Below are 16,242 nucleotides of genomic sequence, written 5' to 3' on the forward strand. Positions count from 1 at the left end.
GCTATCCGATATTTATAGAACCGAGAATAACATTTTAAAACTTAAAACTCTCAAAGCTGCGGTACATTACATGTTTCCTCTACATAAAATCACATCTAATTATTTTCTCCAAATGTGTTTTAATCTTGTTTAAAGTGAAATAACTTTCGTTCCGTTGTTGTGGCAACAACAAAAAAAGATGTTACACAGTGCATTGCATTATGGGTGGTATTTGGGGCTGAACAGATGGCTCTCCAGCCTGCTGCCTCCAGGGTGGAGGATGGTCTGTAGTGAACTAGACCTGCACCTGTTGGACCCACACTGAGATGTGAGAACAACCACCTCCCGTTTTGATGGGGATTCCCAGAGGGACCAGGGCTAGGCAGGACGAGGGCTAGGCAGGACGAGGGCTAGGCAGGACGAGGGCTAGGCAGGATGAGGGCTAGGCAGGACCAGGGCTAGGCAGGACGAGGGCTAGGCAGGACGAGGGCTAGGCAGGACGAGGGCTAGGCAGGACGAGGGCTAGGCAGGACGAGGGCTAGGCAGGATGAGGGCTAGGCAGGACGAGGGCTAGGCAGGACGAGGGCTAGGCAGGACGAGGGCTAGGCAGGACGAGGGATAGGCAGGACGAGGGCTAGGCAGGACGAGGGCTAGGCAGGACGAGGGCTAGGCAGGACGAGGGCTAGGCAGGGCTAGGGATAGGCAGGGCTAGGAATGAGCAGGACTAGGGCTAGGCAGGACTAGCACTAGGCAGTACCAGGGCTAGGCAAAGCAGGGCTAAGCAGGACCAGGGCTAAGCAGGACTACGACTAGGCAGAACCAGGCCTAGGCAAGGCAGAGCTAAGCAGGATCAGGGCTAGGCAGGACTAAGCAGGATCAGAGCTAGGCAGGACTAAGCAGGACTAGGCCAAGACAGGACTAAGCAGGATCAGGGCTAGGCAGGACTAAGCAGGACTAGGCCAAGACAGGACTAAGCAGGATCAGGGCTAGGCAGGACTAAGCAGGATCAGGGCTAGGCAGGACTAAGCAGGATCAGGGCTAGGCAGGACTAAGCAGGATCAGGGCTAGGCAGGACTAAGCAGGATCAGGGCTAGGCAGGACTAAGCAGGATCAGGGCTAGGCAGGACTAAGCAGGATCAGGGCTAGGCAGGACTAAGCAGGATCAGGGCTAGGCAGGACTAGGGCTAAGCAGGACTAATAGGCTGAGGACAGCCATTTCTTGGATGCAGCCAATATCAGCATTCCAATTCTAAGACACGCGATATAGAAACAGTGGTCTGGGGAGCCTTTACACACGTCCTCAAACATCAACTGATCAGCGCTGCTACTTTAATCAGGGTGGAAAACAAGATTCAGCCCCAAATACCCCATCCGACGTTAACTGAGAACAACAAGGTGAAGATCACATACAATATCACAGTTTATTTCCGAGACGCTTTTTGTGTCGTTTAAATTTGTGAAAAGTAGGGATGTCCGATATTATCGGCCGACCGATATTATCGGCAGTAAAATGTGATATCGGAAAATATCGGTATAGGTTTAAAAAAAGAAAAAAACAATAACAATATTTGTTATATATATATCCAGTGAAATGATTAGTTACCTGAAATTATTCCGTTTTTTGGGGTGGGAAACCCTGCATATATCGGTATCGGTTGATATCGGTATCGGAAATTAAGTGTTTGACAATATCGGAATATCGGTATCGGTAAAAAAGCCAATATCGAGCATCCCTAGTGAAAAGGGATCCGTAAGAGATCTTGCGGCGTTAATCCACTTTGAGACGATTCAGACGCACGGTCAAAGTGGTTATTTGGAATGCATTTTCCATTACGGTTTTTGTGATTAACTTAAGTTTCACTGGCGCAACGGAATTAACATCCTAGTCTCAAAAAATCTCCTTTATCAATTGCACCTCTGATAGGCTAAAATAATAACTGGTTTCTATAACACTTTTAACGAGCCCAATCTGGAAGTGGAGTCGAGCAGTTAGTCCCCTGGCTTCTTGCTTTCTGTATGTGACCATTTGACCGTGACGCTGCTATATAAATAGAATGCATTTGCTGTGGTAACTTAAGAGAGTGGGGTAAATACGACTCGCTCTCTCTGGAAACATTAAAGCGCTGTATTGAAATTACCTTTGTGAGCTGCCAAATTATGACGGATGTTCTCCATTACAGTAATTCATTAGCTGGCTCCATGGCAGTCAGCGAGTCTTCCAGAGGTCCTCGTACAATACATTCCATTAAAGGAAAATGTTGTATACTTGTGTTGCAGTCGTTTATACGGCCGTAGGAATCAATGTCAAAGCCTAGTCTTTTTTTATTACCCATACAGACGTTGCCATAGCTGGAAATGGTAAATTCCTCATTGATATTGACTAGCTAAGCGCTTCTGGTTACATAGTGACGTCACAGGGAAATAGGGCTGTTTGGAAACTGTCTTTGCTGTGTGAGCTGCGCTTGATCCATGGCAAGTTACTGACTGACTGAGAGGTGCACGGTTAAAAAAAAAAAAGAAAAAAAAAAAAATATATATATATATATATATTCTGCTCCCTTTTCTCCTGTGTGTGTCTATGGTACTGTAGTAGTGCTACCATTACACTACCATGTGTCTATGGTACTAAAGTAGTGCTACCATTACACTACCATGAGATGTGTGTCTATGGTACTAAAGTAGCGCTACCATTACACTACCATGAGATGTGTGTCTATGTACTGTAGTAACACTACCATGAGATGTGTGTCTATGTACTGTAGTAACACTACCATGAGATGTGTGTCTATGTACTGTAGTAACACTACCATGAGATGTGTGTGTCTATGTACTGTACTAGTAACACTACCATGAGATGTGTGTCTATGTACTGTAGTAACACGATGTGTGTCTATGTACTGTAGTAACACTACCATTACACATTTCCAATCTATCCCTACATCTAATTAAAAAAACACATTAGTATTCACTAATGTTTACCTGAAAAGTAACGGAGACCTGGGGAAAATAGCTGAAGTCATTCAAATAAAATGAGAATTTCATCAAATCAGGTAACACCAGGTCTGAGGTGGTTAGAGGAGTCTCAACGGGTTTAGCAGCTCAACAGGAGGGAATTATAAAAAAACACACTTGCTCAATATTTAATAGTAAACTTTCCATATACTAGGCACGTTTACTGATGGCAAGCAAGAGTGTGTGTTTTGGTATGGCAATGTTGTACACTGGTGTCAGAAATGTCAGAAATGGAGCAGGGCACTGCACGATTTCCAGCCTCAGGGCAGAAACCATAGAAACCACTTGATAGAAACATTCTTTGCAGACAGAACTCAGGAATTCTAACGTGTGATGTCGCTTCGGCCCGTGCTCTCCTATTGGCCGGCCTGGCCCAGTCTCTTGGTGTACGCCTCCCAGCCTGCCTTCCTGTATGACTCAGCAGCCTTCAGCCTATCGGGGGCGCCCAGGATACCCCGTCCCACGATGATGACATCAGAACCTTTAGTGCAGATCACCTCCTCTGGGCTGGTGTACTGCTGCCCCAGACCATCACCTGAGAGAGAGGGGGAGAGGGGAGAGAGAGGGGGGGAGGAGAGAGGGGAGAGAGAGGGAGAGGGGAGAGAGAGGGGGAGAGGAGAGAGAGAGGGGGAGAGGAGAGAGAGGGGGGGAGGGGAGAGAGAGAGGGGGAGAGATGGGGGGGAGGAGAGAGAGAGGGGGGAGAGAGAGAGAGGGGGGGGGGGGGAGAGAGGGGAGAGAGAGAGAGGGAGGAGAGGGGAGAGAGGAGGGGGTTAGGTGCTAATCAGATGTTGAGCTAGCCTGTTACTTGGTGGCAGACAATGCAAGGATTTATTGTGCAACAGCACCACCCTGTGGTAAAACCAGATCACAACACCAGTCAAAACCAATGGCCAGCGAGAAAAGGTCCATTCGAGCTTAACTGATCTCAAAATACGTTCCCCATGTATGTTCCATGTTAGGATTGGTGAAGGTGTGAATAATGGTGTATAAGAGCCGTACCTGCCACCACTATTAACCCTTTCTGCTGCTCTGCTCCCATTTATCTACCGGTTTCCTCACAAATTTATTTTCTTTTTTTAAATTGAGTTACCATAGTGACACAAACTAAATGGGGTTTTCTATGGGGAGATATATGTTGTCAGGTTAGATTGAGAGACTAATATAATTCATACACTACACCTAATTATTCCTGCCTAACCTAAACGAGAGTGAACATAAAACTCCTTGCTGTGTAGTCAGTCAGTCAGTCAGTCAGTCAGTCAGTCAGTCAGTCAGTCAGTCAGTCAGTCAGTCAGTCAGTCAGTCAGTCAGTCAGCATGTTACTTACCGCCAGTCAGCATGTTACTTACCTCCAGCCTGCATCTGCACCCCAGGGCTCATATGGATGAACTGTGGCCTCTGGCTGATCTTAGAACCGCAGATGAACCCAAACACAAAGTCTGAATGCTCCTCTGCCATTTCAACCTGGAACAGACCACACAGAAACCTCTGTTCAACACTCGTTCATATCAGGTTTAGAGCAGAGAGCAGAAAATATCACACAGGATAGAATGTTTTCTGTCATGCTAACAGCCAGGACCTGAGTCATGCCAACACCCAGGACCTGAGTCATGCTAACAGCCAGGACCTGAGTCATGCCAACAGCCAGGACCCGAGTCATGCTAACACCCAGGACCTGAGTCATGCCAACAGCCAGGACCTGAGTCATGCCAACAGCCAGGACCTGAGTCATGCTAACAGCCAGGACCTGAGTCATACTAACAGCCAGGACCTGAGTCATGCTAACAGCCAGGACCTGAGTCATGACAACAGCCAGGACCTGAGTCATACTAACAGCCAGGACCTGAGTCATGCTAACAGCCAGGACCTGAGTCATGCTAACAGCCAGGACCTGAGTCATGCTAACAGCCAGGACCTGAGTCATGACAACAGCCAGGACCTGAGTCACACTAACAGCCAGGACCTGAGTCATGACAACAGCCAGGACCTGAGTCATACTAACAGCCAGGACCTGAGTCATGCTAACACCCAGGACCTGAGTCATGACAACAGCCAGGACCTGAGTCATGACAACAGCCAGGACCTGAGTCATGCTAACAGCCAGGACCTGAGTCATACTAACAGCCAGGACCTGAGTCATGCTAACAGCCAGGACCTGAGTCATGCTAACAGCCAGGACCTGAGTCATGCTAACAGCCAGGACCTGAGTCATGCCAACACCCAGGACCTGAGTCATGCCAACAGCCAGGACCTGAGTCATGCTAACACCTAGGACCCGAGTCATGACAACAGCCAGGACCTGAGTCATGCTAACAGCCAGGACCGGAGTCATACTAACAGCCAGGACCTGAGTCATGCTAACAGCCAGGACCTGAGTCATGCTAACAGCCAGGACCTGAGTCATGCTAACAGCCAGGACCTGAGTCATGCTAACAGCCAGGACCTGAGTCATGCTAACAGCCAGGACCTGAGTCATGCTAACAGCCAGGACCTGAGTCATGCTAACACCTAGGACCCGAGTCATGACAACAGCCAGGACCTGAGTCATGCTAACAGCCAGGACCGGAGTCATGCCAACACCCAGGACCTGAGTCATGCCAACAGCCAGGACCTGAGTCATGCTAACACCCAGGACCTGAGTCATGCCAACACCCAGGACCTGAGTCATGCCAACAGCCAGGACCTGAGTCATACTAACAGCCAGGACCTGAGTCATACTAACAGCCAGGACCTGAGTAATACTAACAGCCAGGACCTGAGTCATGCTAACAGCCAGGACCTGAGTCATGCTAACAGCCAGGACCTGAGTCATGCCAACAGCTACTAACAGCAAACTAACAAAAAGCCACTCCCAGACCTAAAGGTAGGATCTGTAATGCTGTCAAATGGCAACCTCTAGGCAAGAGCCCCACTTGCTATTATTCAAGTTCAAGTTGTTTTATTTGTCACATATAAAGGTACATGTACATTATAGTGAAAGGCTTGGTTAGGTATGACCCTCATGAGATTGTGCTTCATAAATAGTAAAATACCAAACAATATACAAATTATACAAAACGATGTGCAAAATGCTAAAATGAGGTAGAAAAGGTAGTGCAAATGTTTAAGTAAATAGATCAAATATGGTGTAATGTTTAAAAAGTGTTTAAAGTTAACACTTTGAATGCCGACGACGTGTATTGTCATCTTATCATGCCCCCCGTTGAGTGCCGACGACGTATATTGTCGTTTGATTTCTTTATTAGCGATATGAATTCATATTTCATCAACCGAGTCTCCCGTTGGTACAGCAGACCCTGTCTAGGACATAGGTGTCAAACTCAAGGCCCTCATTTGATGTGGCCCACAAGAGCTCTGGTAAAAAATGTATATATATATTTTTTTTAAACATTAATCTTGGGTTTAAAAATAGTGGCGTTAAAAGAATTGTGGGTTAATGCGTTAATAAAGCTTTAACTTTGACAGCCTTAGTTATTACACATTCTTACACACATGTATGTTGGACATCTGAGGTATTGATGAAGTAACAAAGGAAAAAAGCCAAAAGCACTTACTCCTCAGACATTCTTTGACAATTTTACAGCCCAAAATACAAAAAAGATCCAGGCGGAATAGGTAACAAAGGGTTGAAGAAATATTGTCTGAACGGTCAGATGCAAACTGGCTGTGTGACATAACCGAGCATCTCGCTCAATTGAATAAGAAGCTGTAGGGACGCAAACAAGTCCCACCCAAAACTTGACCAATATAGTTGTGAACTGAGACAACCCTTATTGTTATTTTTTAGTACAGTTACAGTTGTGTGTTCATGCAGACACATAATAGCAATTTCATTACGAATTGAAAATGGGGGACCTTGATGTAAACAAGACGCTCACACACTAGCAGCCACTTTAACATGAGCAAACACACACTCATGCTGCACACGCTCACACTTATGGTCACTTTACAAAAGGAAAGGTCACTTTAAGAATAGTATAGTATAACTTGAGATTGTATAATATAGCATTGTATAGCAGTGTACATAAAGACCCAGTGCCTCATCCGTAGCTAACAGTGGATTGCACTACCACAGGACCTAGCATGTCCTACCATGCTCTGTAAATAACTCATGTACATATACCGATATGCCCTACTTTGTTTACTTGTTTTTTGCACAATGTCGTTCTATTGGATTCTATTATATATTACTATTGTATTATGCACATCGTTGCGGGCAAGACCCCCCGCATTTCATTGTATACTTGTATGCCGTGACAAATAAAACTCTTGACTTGACGAAAGTCTTTCTCTGGTCTGCATCCCCTTAACAATTGTGTGTATTGAGCTGTACTGTACTGTACCCATTCTGCAATCTGTTAATTAAACTATCTTCCATTAGTTGGATGTATGGCCTCTGCAAGGTTGTGTGCAGCCATTTGTTTTTGTAACATCTGCTACATCTGTCCCACGGGTTCTTTGCAGCTCACAGTTGTTAGTTCTGCCCCTCTTGACTGTGACAAAAAGGTTTTGAACAAACTTAATGTCATAGCTTGTATTTGATGATATTCTTCTTTGTTATTTACTTGAATGGTTTGATCATTGATTGATGGAGTAATATGGGGTTCTGATAAACTAAAATTATTTGTTAAAATAACATAAGCTAACATATATGTTTACATCTATGCAAATGCATATGCAATATGTATAACTTGAATAAGTAATAAATACAGAAACAACATGTTTAACAATATGTAAATGAGTAGCTACATTTATTTTACATTACATTAACATTTATACAGTCTTTGGCCCTTTGAGAGCAACCATAATGGTGATGTGGCCCTCTGTGAAAATGAGTTTGACACCCTAGAACAGGGATCGGCAATAGGGGGCCCGCAGGCCAACATTGGCCCGCCAGCAGATTATTTTGAGAATATGATATTTATTTGACGCACAGGAAATATTCACTGGGGACGCCAGGGTGACTTTTATTGTGAAGCTGTATCTATCTACCGGTAGTCATCAAAAGCATGTCTGTCACTATAGCCAATTGAAATGCTAGAAATGGTCACATGGACTGGGAGAACCAATGGAATAGTCCCACCGGGCCCCGTGTATATTTCCCTAACGCACTTTCACTTCCACGTTCGAGATGCGAGCGAGTTGAAGAAAACAAAACAAACATCTTTGGATAGCAACAGGGAAATATAACGCTTCTTTTAATAAACAGGAGCCATACTTAAAATACAGGTTTATCGCAACAGGTCGGTGATTCTCGCGTGCCGAGCCGACGTCCTCTCTGCATAATATGTGGCGACAACAACAACAACAACAACGAGGCAATGATGACAACTGTGTTCAAGTTGGCAGATAAAGTAGCTGCATTCAACGCCAATCTGGAATTGGAGGGCGGCGAGTGGATATGACATGTTTCAAACATTAGCAGGGATTTTGGAGGACTTAACAACAAACAAGGTATGGTGAGTCGTGTTTTCATGCATTCTGATCTGTTCATCACCCGCCGCGGTGATCTGCAACAGCTGATCTGCTGTTCATGAATGAATGAATGAATGAATGAATGAAAACTTTATTTAACAGATTGCAGAATGGGTACAATACAGTACGGCGCAATACACACAATTGTTAAGGGGATGCAGACCAGAGAAAAACGTTTGTCTTTTTTCAATATCAGTATATTAAATTAGCCATTGTTTTTGATCCTGGCCCGCCAAGCAACGGCTTGGGGGAAATCTGGCCCGTGGCCAACCCTAATTGCCGACCCCTGCCCTAGGAGCTCAGATGGGGAAATACCGCCCCCTATCGTCTATCCCTGTGTAACTGCAGGCCATTCGATTATACTGGGAGATCCCTGTGGGGGGAGCCAACTGGCTCCATTATGCTGGCGATGGATCTGATGAACATGGAAGTGATCGCGAGACGGAAAGCAACATGGAATATATATTTACAGCAGCCAATAATCAATAAATAAACGCGATCGATATTTGGAATGGCGATCAGGAATTGGAATAATCTTTTTGGAGAACATCTGATCTAAGGTAAGGAGTCTATGTTACCAGTTTTAGGATAATCAGAGCTGTATTCACTGAGATATCAGCATGTGCCGTGTGTGTGTATGTGTGTGTGTGATGTTGAGGAAATGAGAATAGATTTTTCAGCCCGCTTCTATAGCGTGCATAAGTACACATATACTATCGATAATCTAGCGTTTATTTGAAAACGATTCATAAATAGGCAGACAAATGACAACGTGTCTAGTGTATTCGAGAATATTCCAATAAATGCCGTTTATGGGGGAATCTTAAAATTTTCCAGAAATTTTCGAGAGAACGATAGCTTTTCGAAATGCTATAAAAAGGATATGAACCGATTAAAAAACAATCAGTTTCGACAATGTTGACTGCAAACAAGTCATTGATAAGCGACAGGCAGATTAGACACATAGCCATAATTTAAAACATAGATTATGCGTTTTTAACGCTAACATTGAAGTGGATGATGGCATTCAAGGGGGTAAAAAGGAAAACAAGGCCGGCACTGATAGTGTTAATGAATTAAAGTGAATTGCACTACATTTTCTTTGGTTTTGGTCTAATGTGTAGGTTGGAGTTTAGTAATTTATTATTTTGTCAATTTCTCCAAATATCTCTAAATAAAATCTTACCACAGACTTAGTGTATTCTCCTGTAGCCAGGGAGCCCTGGGAGCTCATCTGTGCGACCAGCAGACAGCCTCTGTCCTGGGATTTACCTACTGCTCTCAGACCCTCCACCACGCCTGGGCCTGGCAATGCATGGGCATTCACTATATGAGACCAGGAAGAGATCTGATACAGACCACCTGGGGGGAGAGAGAGAGAGGGAGGGTGAGAAGAAAAAGAGAAAAGAGGAGAGGAAGAGATAGAGAAAGAAGGGGGGGAGAGTAAGAGAAGAGGGAGAGAGAAGAGCAAAATAGATAAAAAGAGAGGGAGAGAAAGAGGGAGAGCGAGAAACGATGAGAAAAAGTACAACAGCTAGGATACTAGAATAGCTCATGTTATTATATTATTGTGGCACCTGGCAGAGGAGAAGTGATAAGAAGTGAGAGGAGAGCAGATATGCGTTTCCCACTGTGTATGTCTGTGCCCATATTAGGAGTTCTGGTGACAAAACCGGCATGTACAACAATCAGAGCCTGTATATAGAGTTGTGCCCCAATCAGCCAGAGTAACGTCACCTGTGTCTAATTCGTGGAGCGCGGCTGCAGCTCGTTACCGTGCTGATTGGAGCAGGATAAAAAGGTTTATTACATGGCGTTTTAACATTCGCCGAAATGCTTGATTGTGATTGGTCAATAGCCCCTGACAGCGGTGAATTATTTTTCGATAACCACCGGTAGGGGTGGACGGTATAAACGGTATACGGTATAAACGGTATTAATTTGCTCTACGGTATGGATTTTGACTATACCGTGTAACCGGTAGTGCAGCTCTAAAATAGCAATGACGTCATGTAACCACAGCGTGACTATTTCAATCGCATTTGCCCCTAAAAATAGATAGAATTAGTCATAGATAATAGATATGTGCAAACTGGAAAAAGTTATTTAGGAGGCTTCGCGCAGTGGGCGTGTCAACACGCAATTGTCATTTCATAATAAACACATATCACCGCAGCGCACAGCAAGTTTCAATTTCAGTTCCTGGCATTTTTAACCAGTGGAGAAAGGTAAGAGATGTCCCTATCGTTTTTCTTATATGAATTATTCTACGTTAATAAAACATACCTGGTGATCAACTACAGTTTGCTGTAAACATTATGATATGCGTGTAGTGTTATGATAACGAGAGGACGGGAGGACGGCGGCAGCAGTGGATTTGCGAATAGCATGCAGCTGCAGAGCCGCAGAGCCAGCGGCGCTTTCAGGTCTCACAGGCCCGCTCAACAGCGCCCCCCCACCCAACGGCTGAAAGCTGTGACCAGACCTGAAAGCGCCGCTGGCTCTGCAGCTACATATGCTTCTAGCAAAATCCAGCATCCAGCCCGCTGTTTGCAATGGGAGCAGCACGGACTCGGGACTTATTTTATTTGGAATATAATGAGTTATACGCAAAAGTAACCTAGTTTTAAGTTAAAATATTATAAATCTACATGCCTTGAGGATGTCATTCTTTATATAGCCTGCCTATCAGGCAAAAAAGATTATTCTAATGGAAACACTGATACCGTGATATATACCGTTACCGTCTATGCTTCAAATTATACCGTGATATAAATTTTAGACCATACCGTCCACCCCTAACCACCGGTGATTATTGTTTTTCGCAGCTGGAGTAATCAAGCCCACTGACACACATTGCATCAGCTGCTCAGCATATGCAGAGCTGCAATAATCAGTGCAAGCTGCCGGCTATGACAGCGGGAGCAACAGAACAGAACTGCGTCTGCATTTGATCTCGTCTTGTCGATGGTGTAAAATGAATTAGGTATATTGTTAGTAAATAAGCGGGATAATGTATAGCTATACTCGGTCATTGTCGCAAAATAATTGACCTTCACTGACGTTTAAAACACCTCGGCGAGGCGCCTCGGTATTTTAAACTCCGTGTCGGTCAATTATTTTGCGACAATGACCTCGTAGCTATACATTATCCCTTACTTAACAGACGAGAGAAGATTGGAGAACCTTGACCGGCAAATCCATGGTGGACGTGGATAAGTAAATAACCTTTGTAGTACCGTCTTTTACTATCATGCACTTTGCTACTAAATAATCTCCCTTGCCTATATTGCTACCTACTATGCTAATATGTCTATACTACTACTATCTTGAATCTTGACTGTAGCACCCAAGTTCACCACTGTTTGACACTACTACCCTTGCCTGTCTGTGAACCCACTCCATGTCTGACTGACTACCCTCCACTAGGCTTGGGCGGTATTACGGTATACCAGGGTATTTCGAGATCCCGCCGGTATGATTCTCAATACCGTGACGTCACAGACTGCTATTACAGACACGGAGTTGATTGTAGTGCACAGCATGCGCCAGCAAAGGGTTACGTGGCTAATCGTTCTGAGAACTAACGTCTCTGCATGGCTGGATGCTGGCTAACTAACGTGGCTAATCGTTCTGAGAGCTAACGTCTCTGCATGGCTGGATGCTGGCTAACTAACGTGGCTAATCGTTCTGAGAGCTAATGTCTCTGCATGGGTGGATGCTGGCTAACTAACGTGGCTAATCGTTCTGAGAGCTAACGTCTCTGCATGGCTGGATGCTGGCTAACTAACGTGGCTAATCGTTCTGAGAGCTAACGTCTCTGCATGGCTGGATGCTGGCCAACTAACGTGGCTAATCGTTCTGAGAGCTAACGTCTCTGCCTGGCTGGATGCTGGCTAACTAACGTGGCTAATCGTTCTGAGCGCTAACGTCTCTGCCTGGCTGGTTGCTGGCTAACTAACGTGGCTAATCGTTCTGAGAGCTAACGTCTCTGCCTGGCTGGATGCTGGCTAACTAACGTGGCTAATCGTTCTGAGAGCTAACGTCGGTACCTGGCTGGCTAACTGTTTATGTTATTTATGTTATTTGTAAGGCCCGACAACACACGTTAATGTCCCCATGGGCCGGACACGTCTTCTTCAAACAAGTCAAGAAGAAACATAACAATAAGTCAATAACAAAACAAGAACACCATAAGGTCCAACAAATTTAAAATAAATGCAAAATAAATGAATGAATGCAAACACTCCCAGACATACCCCACACGAAGGTAAGGAAAAACTCACTAAAACCTAACAACAGGAAAAAATGCACCACAGGCAGTGTGGAGGAGAGAAACCTTAGAAGGGCCATTCAAGGGGGGATCTCCCTTCTTAGATGTCGGTGATAGTAGTGTTGCAGACTCAACCATTCTACTGGATTTTGGACGGAAGTATGCCGTGTGCATTAACCCCTTCCTTCCCACAAACGGCAATAAAGCATTTAGGGCTGTACCGAATGTAATTTTTTAACATTCGAAGCTTCGATTGAAGTATTCGAACGAAGCTTCGAATGTCTATAAAAAAAATTTACTTAACTTTTTTTCCCTCTCAAACTAGTGATTAATCTGATTAACACTTTCAGAGCCGGCAGGGGGTGTCGTCCTTTACGTGGTGGATGCCAGCATCCACTTCAATGATTGTTTGCGTTAAAAACGCATAATCTATGTCTTAAATTATGGCTATGTGTCTAATCTGCCCGTCACTTATCAATGACTTGTTTGCAGTCAACATTGTCGAAACGGATTGTTTTTTAATCTGTTCATTTCCGTTTTATAGCATTTCGAAAAGCTATCGTTTTCAAACATTTCAGGAAAATAGAAAGATTCCGTCAAAACGACATTTACTGGAATATTCTCAAATACACTAGAAACTTTGACATTTTTCGGCCTATTTATGAATCGTTTTCAAATAAACGCTAGATTATCGATAGTATATGTGTACGTATGCACGCTATAGAAGCGAGCTGAGAAATCGATTCTCTCATTTCCTGATCAACGCGCACACACACACACGGGGCACGCTGTTATCTCAGTGAAAATAGCTCCGATTACCCTAAAACTGGTAACATAGACTCCTTACCTTAGATCAGATGTTCTCCAAAAAGATTATTCCAATTCCTGATCGCCATTGCAAATATCGATCGTGTTTATTGATTGATTATTGGCTACTGTAAATATATATTCCAGGTTGTTTTCCAACTCGCGATCATCAGATCCCTCGCCAGCATAGTGGAGCGAGGAGGCCCCCCCCCCACACATCCACCAGTGTAATCAAATGGGGTGCAGTTACACAGGGATAGACGATAGGGGGCGGTATTTTCCCATTGGAGCTCAGAGAGAGGCTGCTGTACTAACGGGAGGCTCGGTTGATGAAATATGAATTCAGATCGCTAATAACAAAATAAAAACGACATTTAGCGCTGTCGGCTCTCAACGGGGGGCATGAACTAACGATAAATCTCGTCATCGGCATTGAAAGTGTTAAATGAGTATTTTTCTTTTATTAAATCAACTTTCTTTAATGAATATTAGGCTTGGGCGGTATGACGGTATTAAGGTATACCGGGGTATTTCGAAATACCGACGGTATTGAAAATCAATACCGTCTAAACGGAGTTTTGTTGTAGTGCACACACGCGCCAGCAGAGGGCAAGACTAGTCCTCACTAGTGGGGCGAGCCATGCAGAGCTGGTTGTCTTCTACACACAGGAGGAGGGGGAACCCCGCTTCAGTGAGTGAAATTAAATGAGACACGCTTACCGTTGCTGGTGCTGCGGGCTAACTGGCTATTCTGAGAGCTAACTGTAGTGTTGTATATGATCACAACGGTGTTCACGCTTTACGGTAATGTTGCGACAGTGCTGTGAAAATACCGTAAAGCGTTGTGGTAATGAGTGTGTGTTGTTGTTGTGTGTAGGATGCTGCGGGCGAGCTGCTACCATTCTGAGAGCTTAACGTTAGCACTAGCATGCTGCGGGCGAGCTGCTACCATTCTGAGAGCTTAACGTTAGCACTAGCATGCTGCGGGCGAGCTGCTACCATTCTGAGAGCTTAACGTTAGCACTAGATGCTGCAGGCGAGCTGCTACCATTCTGAGAGCTTAACGTTACTAGCACTAGATGCTGCGGGCTAACTGCTACCATTCTGAGAGCTTAACGTTACTAGCACTAGAGCTGCGGGCTAACTGCTACCATTCTGAGAGCTTAACGTTACTAGCACTAGATGCTGCGGGAGGACTGCTACCATTCTGAGAGCTTAACGTTAGCACTAGATGCTGCAGGCGAACTGGCCATCTCAGTGATTTGTTTACTTGGTAAAACAATTTAAAATTCGAATGTTGATTTAGAATTCGAATGTCAACATTATGATCGAAGCTTCGAAGCATTCGGTACAGCCCTAAAAGCATTTGAATTTCATTCATCCAGTTGTGGACCTTGAATTTATGGTTTTCAGTGTCACTGTGGCACACTAGGGTGAGATTTGTTTCCATTCATTTTGATATAGGGTTGCCACATTTCAATCATATACTGATGTTTAGTGATTCAAGAAAACGTTGTGAGGTAGTTTCCATCTCATCCTCTTCTTCAGCAACAGAGGATCCTTTCAAAAGTATATATCATTGAATACATGAAGTGAAAAGAAACTGGATCGCTGGAGCACTGTTTGAAACATCCGTTTGTCTGTGGTGCTCCTATCCTCCGACCACCTTTACCATACAAAGACGCCTCTAAGAGCAACGTTGGTTCACATTGTTTCAAAGGGTAACTTTTAATTAGTTTGACCATATGAAATAAGACATCCAGGGGATGTCTGGTCACGTATTAATTCTCTCTGTAAACTGTAAAAATTTAAACACACCAACCAGGTTTGGGTCAAAAAAAGGAATGAGATTAATTGCATTAAAATATATTTTTTTACACGTTAACACATTCCCTGCCACGCAATTTGAGCATCTTATACCATTCTCTGCCAGCACTGAAAGCCTATGGAGATGTTCACCTTCTTTGCAGGGCTATAACTTTTTAAATTGTATTGCTAAATTGACATTACTATGGCCCATTCAACATCGATTATCTATCGTTCAGGATGTAGGAACGTTTTACTTTTTCATTCATACATTCATACAAAAATACCATCTAGAATATAAATATGTTTTTATCGTTTTCTGCAGTAATTCCTAGAACGTGAGATATAGGCATAAACACATATATAGATGATCAAATGCCGTTTGTTGCCGATCCACGCTATATTAAAAATTTCAACTGTACACGATCCTAAACGTTATGACTGATCATGCGCGGATGAACAGAGGGGGGGGGGGGGGGGGGGGGGGTCGTTTATAATTCTGTGATAGTCGTTAAATGCTTTATGTAGTATGGGTGATATATTGATCAGAGCAGTTTGCATGGATAATAATAAACAAACAGGCTGAAAGTAAAGCCAGCGTCCTCTTACCGTCCCACTTATTTGACGGCGATCGAGTCGATCCATTTCCGGTTAGTATAATAATAATACACGCCCAAATCATGTCGATTATTGAGTTATGGCAGCGATCCATATACACGGTGTGTGGCTATAGTCCTGCAACAATATGCGAGTGCCGGCCGCATTTCGGAGACGCACCGAGGTCGACTCGTCCATTTCCGGTTTGGCAACTCGCTGATCATCCACCAGGGGGCAGTATTGAAGCGTTGCAGAGTTGTGCCGAGTCCCACTGCATCAGACCAGGCTCCGTG

The 16,242-nt window shown here is 44.3% G+C and overlaps 1 protein-coding gene across 1 annotated transcript in view; it reads right to left on the minus strand.

Moving 5' to 3' along the window:
* Nucleotides 1-975: 975 nt before the first annotated feature.
* The window catches only part of umps (uridine monophosphate synthetase), a 118,130-nt gene continuing 102,863 nt past the window's right edge, over nt 976-16,242 (minus strand). Inside the window, exons 8-10 of the mRNA XM_084315036.1 lie at nt 9,653-9,828; nt 4,341-4,455; nt 976-3,526 (exon numbers count right to left, since the gene is read on the minus strand). Coding sequence (XP_084171162.1) covers nt 3,348-3,526; nt 4,341-4,455; nt 9,653-9,828 — 470 coding nt within the window. The 3' untranslated portion in view covers nt 976-3,347. The remainder of the gene's footprint in view (nt 3,527-4,340; nt 4,456-9,652; nt 9,829-16,242) is intronic.

This window comes from Notolepis coatsorum, assembly GCF_963971535.1.
Source record: "Notolepis coatsorum genome assembly, chromosome: 5".
NCBI classification, from domain to species: domain Eukaryota; kingdom Metazoa; phylum Chordata; class Actinopteri; order Aulopiformes; family Paralepididae; genus Notolepis; species Notolepis coatsorum.